Consider the following 6,738-nt stretch of genomic DNA (forward strand, 5'->3'; position numbering starts at 1 on the left):
GACACGCGGCGACAGAAACACATTTTTAGACGAGCCGCGAGCAGCAAATTCCCCGCGCGGGGCACGAGAAATCGCGTTTGTGCTTCCTGGCTCCTCCTCCGCCCAGCTGATTGAAGGAGGGAATGAATGATAGACAGAGGCACTGGACAGACCGCCGATGTCCCGCCTCCAGAGTCATATACATCACTGTGATTGGTTCATTCAGCTCTGCACATAACAAGTGTCATTCATATCAGCCTTTGGGGCCGCACTAACAGTAATCTTTAATATGAAGACGGGGGCCGCAAATCATCATCCTGCGGGCCGCAAATGGCCCGCGGGCCGCGAGTTTGAGACCCCTGGTCTAAAGCCTTAGTCACAACTGCCGTTACGGATGAAAATAGGCAAACCTGGATGGGGAACGCAGGTGGCTCGTTACAAGATTTTAAGCTTGTGATTCTGGTGAGAGAAAAAGTCATGCACATTTTTTTACAACGGCATGCTGCAGACAGAGAGGTCATGAACACATTAGTACGTAAGAGTGAAGAAGTAGGTTAGACGCAGGTGTGTTGCACAGATTTTTCATCTTTTCAATCCCCCCCAAATTCTGGGAACTGCACAAGGAGCCTGTTAGTGCTGTTAGTGATAAGTGTGCACTACTTGCATGCAGTCTAGCTATAAGTTATATACAGACACCATCATAAAACCTGTACACTCTGTCTGTAGAGCATTGGCACAATAAATCCTTGTTTCCACTGAGCGGTCAGGTCCAACCGTACCTCTTGAGAGCCCCCATTGATTTTAGGTCCATTGAAAAGTGGAATGGAACGTATGGGGTGGAGCTGCTGTAGCCACCTGTTGATTGGCAGAAAGTGCTGACGACATTAACAAGCACCAACATAGCGCTAATTTAAAGGGTAAGCACAAACAAAGACTTCACCTCTATATTGCCTATTTAAAATAAACTTCCTGAAATTATAGTCTAAAACCATCTGTGTGCTGCCCCCTACAGGTTGAAATGAGGTATTAGAGTTAAATTTGTCATGTCACTTAACAGTTTTACGTCATCATGCTCTGCAGCTCCAGTATAAAAACCCATCTTTGTTTTTGTAACAGTCTGTCGTTATCGTGTTAGCATTAGCATGGCTCATAGGTGTCATCAAAAATCTACTGGCTTACAAAGCTTTTCAGTGGACTTGGAAGTTAGGGAGCAGTGGTTTAATGCAATTGGTTTTGAATCCAGTGAACTCCATCCTAGTGATGGATTTGCATTTAACGTTTCATTCTGGATTGTTTGCTTAATATAGACCATGAGCATCTGCTTCGGGAGAAGGTGTAGAAGAAAAATCCTCAATCTCACAGAAAGTTCTGTGGTGAAACTGGCATCACTTTGCCCGGTACCACTCTCCATATTGAAGACGCAGTGACTTTTACCTAAAGCTAACCTCACTGTCGACATCTCCCCAGCTTGGAGTTTGCCTCAAACTGCCCTGTTGTGTTACCATTTAAGCTAACGTTTCCAACGTTTAAGCATTCGGGTATTTGCTGTTTCTTGTGGACTCTTTTGGTCATGAGTCTATATTGAAAATGTCTACAAGCAGCAAGGCCTGGTCTGTGGTGGAACTGCAAACATTCCTTTCCATCCTATACATGATGTACCTGAAGTAAAGCAATAAAAAGACGAGCTCCATTGTTGTTGCTTTTATAGTCATTGGCGCAATGATTGGCTAACTGTGTACACCATGCATGCACCGTGAAAACAAATCACTTATGAGGCCTAACTGAGTGGAAGCGCTTGCCAGAATTAACTGGACCATACCGTACCACTCCAAACCGGACTAGACCTCTGAGTGAAAACAAGCCCTTAGGGGACTGGTACTCGCACCTTACTGACACCACAAGTGTGGCATAAGTACATTATCCTTACAAATACTTGATGATACACAAGAATTGTACGTTCCATGTTTATGTCGCCTCTTAAGGTGGTTATACGAGCCTCAAGCCACATGTACAATCCCCTTAAGATGCAGCAAGTCCTCTCTGTAACCCTCCACGGGCCTGGACAACCCAAAACCCAGTGACTAAGGCTTTACAGATGAAAACAGATGTGTCATTTTCCCTCCGATCAGAACCCTGATGAAGCATACAGTCGATCACGCCCCGATTCACACAAACGAAGCACAACACTCACAACCCAACCTCAACTACACACATGTAGGACTTTGAATGTCTCTTCCTTTATACTTAAGCTAAAAAAGACAACTGTCTGAGGCAGGTGTTCATTTTTACCGTTTTCTTTAAATGTGCTTGATCGATCACCGCCTTAAAGGCACTTTTTTTACTCTTGATAACAAAGGTCTGTGAGGTGCTTATTGATGAAACAATGTGGGGATTAACTAAAAAAATACAACAAAAAAAATAAATGCATGATGGGAATAAAATTCTTAGCAAAAAATGTTTAGGTCTGTTAGATGTGTCTCTACACCAAAGTGTAGATTTTTTTTTTCTTTTTTTCTTTGAGTCATTTTTAAATGAGTTTCTTTCATGTTAAAAACGTCTGTGGTTTTGGTGAAGAGTTCGGAAACAGGGTTGGTGAAAGTTCTTTCAAATCCTGAAACGGAAGCACTGTGAGTGGAAAAATGATGATTCATCAATTCCTTTTTTATTTTTCTTTAAACAAAAAAAGAAACACTTCAATCACCGAAATTAGCAATAGTGTTTTAAAGCCAACCACACTTAATAGTTTCATAAGCTGATCCCTGTTGGAATTAGAAAAGTTTTTGTGTAAATTAACGTCTGTTTACATTGAGCCAGTGCAGTTTCTGCAAAATGGTTTCAGTTAAAATGAATGGTAAAAGCCACACTTTTTTATATGTAAATGATAAAACTGTAATTTTTAAACATTTTTTTTTACATTGAATCCACTTTGTTTTTGTTTGTCAAAACAGTTTTAATGATTATTTTATTTTTTTTATATTTGGTTAATGTGTTTGATGATGAGCAACGGTCGACAATAAAGGTGGCAAACTACTGAAACAACAATGTTGATGTTTAATAATAAAAAATATGAGTTAAATTTGTCTTTTGCTTCTTTTTTTTTTTACAAACATTTACAACCATTGACTGTATATGAGAATGACTTTCTTGCTGCTCCAACTAAATTAATCCAATTCATTTTTCACTAGGGACCACCTATTTTTAATGAGGCTTCTGATTGGTCAGTTTATAACTTGAATAACTTGAACTACAAAAGAATAGGATTAACAAGAACATGTTAAAAAAAAGATAGTTGAGGAAGAATTGTTATTCTGACAATAGAAGTCTATGGGATTTTGGCTTCTTGGAGTTAGCAGGTACTTCCTGTTTGGAATGTGAGGGGTCACCCAGTCCAGTTCTCACATACTGTCAATGTTTACAACACATTCCTGAAGATGTGCTTCCACCCTCTGACCTGATGGATGACTCTGAAAAAGAGCAGAACAAAAATGTTAACGCGCTCCAGTTCTCCTCACTCAAACACTCTCAGCTCTCCTTCATGACGTGGGCTCACGTTACACATCTGTGCTCTCTCCATCCGCTGTGTTGCCGGCTTCCCATTGGCTGCGGAAGCACAAGTTGCGTTCAGGGGCTCTCACTCGACTGATGGGGATGCGGTACGTTGCTAAGCTACCGGTGAGCAGCAACATGAGTGTGGCTGTTAGAGTGGCTGCCCAACTGCATGCTGGGAGACCCAACTAGACAAAAAGATGGAGGCAAAAATGATAGAGAACATCTCCTAAATCATATTACTTTAAAGCTTTTTGACCTAAATTATGATATAAAATTATTTCATTGCATAATATGTTTTGGTAATAATAAAAGTTAAATATATAAACCATTTATCATATTTAGGAGGTTGAGAATTTGTGTAAACCAATATTTAAACAAAAATAAAACAAAGCTTAATAGAATAAAAATAAAATATAGTTTATTTATTTAAACTTCTAAGGCATTCACAAAGTTTTTTTTTAATAGCAAGTAAAATCTTTAAAACTTTAAAGATATCCAACCTTTCCCTGTCTTACCAAAAAAAGAATTTGTAGAAATAACAGTTATTTAAGTTAAAGAATATATTTTAATACATGCTTTTTTTCTTTTTTTAACAATCTATTTAAAATAAGAATTTTTAAACCTCTCTTTTTTCTTAATAATGGTCCTCAGAGAGAGACAGTTTAATATGAGGCAGTAATTGGATAAATTAATCAAATGCATTATTCAGTAAATTAAAGATACTGACATTTAAATATTTACTTAATCAATGTATTTTAAAATCTATACATAGAGCACATCAGAATTGTCTGCCTCACAATATATAACATTTAGTACACTGCTCAAGTATTTCCATTTACATTGTAGTACTTGATCAAATCCAGTAGATGGCAGTAGTTACATATAGTCTGCATTAAGACACCGACCAAGAAGAAGACTGAGGGGCTTTTTTTACCAAGAGTTTTCCCCCCAAAACAATTTGCTTTTGAGAGGTAAGTTTGATTTGACCAAACTTTGTCATTTATTAAGGGACAAAAATTCAAAATGTAGGTGAACTGTGTTTCGTTTTTGTATGAATAAAGTACAAATAGACACACAATTAGTTAATATTACCTAGCTAGCCTACAAAATTATTCAGCTACAGAGAATGAGTACTTACCGCTCCCAACATGTTACTCATAGCGATATCAGAGTACGCAGACAGGAAGGCTGCAAGCAAACAAAAATACATTTTATTAGGTGATGTCTACAAACACTGCTTAAACTGATATTTATTTATTTATTTTTTGTGGGAAATTAATGGATTTCAATTAGATTCATTTAATACACTGTAAAAAGTGAAACACTGGATCAATAAAAAAAAGTTCATTAATTATTTACATTTTAAATATTAGTTTTTATCAAATACAAAAATGAGGTGAGTAAGCCATCAATTCAAAATTTGAATTAGATGAAAACTAATAATTTAAATGTTGAAACTAAACAGTGTATAAATGTTTTGCCTATATTGTGGGAAAATGTGAACTTCACCAAATTTCACACTTTGTGGCCAAGACATCCCTTAACAATTTCAAATGTTCCTTTTGATATCCTCTATGTGGGTTTTGGTTTCATTAGTGGATTTTGTATTAGTTTTTTGAGCCTCATAGGAGATTTTAACCCAAACATTTTTCTTTATGATGCCATCATTTCTTGGGCGGTGCCTTACACTCTATTGAAAATTCATTTTCAACGGGTACTAGGCACACGCAAAATTTAGTGTGTTTTTAAGTATGTGGCAAGGATGAAATTTTCGCTCTAAGATGCAGTTAGAAAGAAGAATTTTCAAAAACAATGAGGTTTCTGCAGTCCATGACTTCTGTAGGACATAATAAAGACTGTACAGGATTTAATTGGAGGGAGGTGATGGAATTGGAATGTGGTGGATTTCTGATTGCAGTTTTTTTTTTATTTAACTGTGGTCTATAATATCTCTGGAATTTATTTATTTTTTGTTTTACCATAAAAGGATATGAATGATTCAGTACTCCAACTGGCTTAGCAGAAAGAAGATTTGGTGACGTGTGAACGATGGCTTTTTGATTACTCAAGAGTCAAACAACAAGCCTTTTTTCTCTGCTGACTCTGCCAGTCAGCTGTGAGATTTTCCACAGAAAAACAACCGTCACTGGCTCCATTTCTGACTCAAAACAGCTCTAAATTATCTGTAAGGTTTGCATCCCCCCCCCTCTCCTTAAGAAATCAACAAATATATGCGTATGTGGATGTGTATTTGTGTCACCGCTACTGATGGCAAAGAGGTGAGTCCTCCAGCTGAAAGTGAAGAAGAGTCCGCCGACCGCCATGCAGCCCAGAGCGCCGTTAAACCCGGACAACCCCGAGTACAGGCACTGGTGACGCACCGCCACCGATAAACCTGAGAAAAAAAAATCAACGTTATGTCACAATTACTGGCAAATTGGAAAAAAAGTCTGCAGAGCTGCTGTACACCACCAGGGGGCAATGCATCATCACATTTGTGACCTGCTGTCATGACAACAAAACCTGGTTTTGACCAAATATGGAAAATGTTTCTGTTTGCAGGAAAAGATTGATTTTGTCAGCACTTGTTTAACACATAATAGATTAACAGTTCTTTCCTGGTATTTTCTTGGTAATAGCCCTGAGGGAATGTGATTAATTACTATGGAAACCAATCTTCATTTCTCTCTTGAAATTAACAAAGAAGTCAAAAATAATATCTCCTTTTAAAAATCATGTTTATGATGCAACACGAATTAATAAATGTTTTACATTTATTCATAAAATAATTGTGTATGGTTATGATGGAGTATAAAAATAGTCAGTTTAAGTACATATTTGAGCTATTTTAGCTCATATGACTTGATTTGATGCCACAGATTTTAACTTTTGCTGAAAACTATTTGGCATACTAACGCGTACTCTTGAGCAAATATCAAAATACTTCCTGCGGGAAGCGTACAGTCTTTTACATTTTAAATGCTTGGAAGAACTGGGATGAACCTCAGGCCACTTCCTGATTGATTTTCTCATAAAGCCGATGGAAGCTGCGGTTTAGCCGTCAGGTCCTGAGGCGCACTGACCACACCCTGTTCCCCCCGTCACCACAAGCTTTACTCTTCTTTTCTTCTCCTCCTCTCTTTCTCTGCAACTTAGTTTCCTCTGAATGTTCCTCTTATCAGCATGTTCATTCCCCTCGTTCTACATCAG

At 37.8% G+C, this 6,738-nt stretch overlaps 1 protein-coding gene and 1 long non-coding RNA gene across 5 annotated transcripts in view; one reads left to right on the forward strand and one right to left on the reverse strand.

Annotated features, from left to right (window-relative positions):
* Positions 1-2,486: 2,486 nt before the first annotated feature.
* si:dkey-183c6.7 (urea transporter 2) overlaps positions 2,487-6,738 on the reverse strand; it is an 18,521-nt gene continuing 14,269 nt past the window's right edge. The window contains exons 6-9 of the mRNA XM_024287653.2: positions 5,789-5,923; positions 4,667-4,716; positions 3,530-3,713; positions 2,487-3,443 (exon numbers count right to left, since the gene is read on the reverse strand). Of these exons, the coding sequence (XP_024143421.1) occupies positions 3,531-3,713; positions 4,667-4,716; positions 5,789-5,923 (368 nt within the window). The 3' untranslated portion in view covers positions 2,487-3,443; position 3,530. The remainder of the gene's footprint in view (positions 3,444-3,529; positions 3,714-4,666; positions 4,717-5,788; positions 5,924-6,738) is intronic.
* The window catches only part of LOC118600034, a 14,679-nt gene continuing 12,101 nt past the window's right edge, over positions 4,161-6,738 (forward strand). Inside the window, exon 1 of one of the 4 annotated variants that reach the window (XR_004949606.1) lies at positions 4,161-4,499. This is a non-coding gene — a long non-coding RNA (uncharacterized LOC118600034). The remainder of the gene's footprint in view (positions 4,500-6,738) is intronic. The other 3 variants (XR_004949604.1, XR_004949605.1, XR_004949607.1) reach the window with 3 other exon arrangements.

The sequence above is a fragment of the Oryzias melastigma genome, linkage group LG18 (assembly GCF_002922805.2).
Source record: "Oryzias melastigma strain HK-1 linkage group LG18, ASM292280v2, whole genome shotgun sequence".
Classification (NCBI taxonomy): domain Eukaryota; kingdom Metazoa; phylum Chordata; class Actinopteri; order Beloniformes; family Adrianichthyidae; genus Oryzias; species Oryzias melastigma.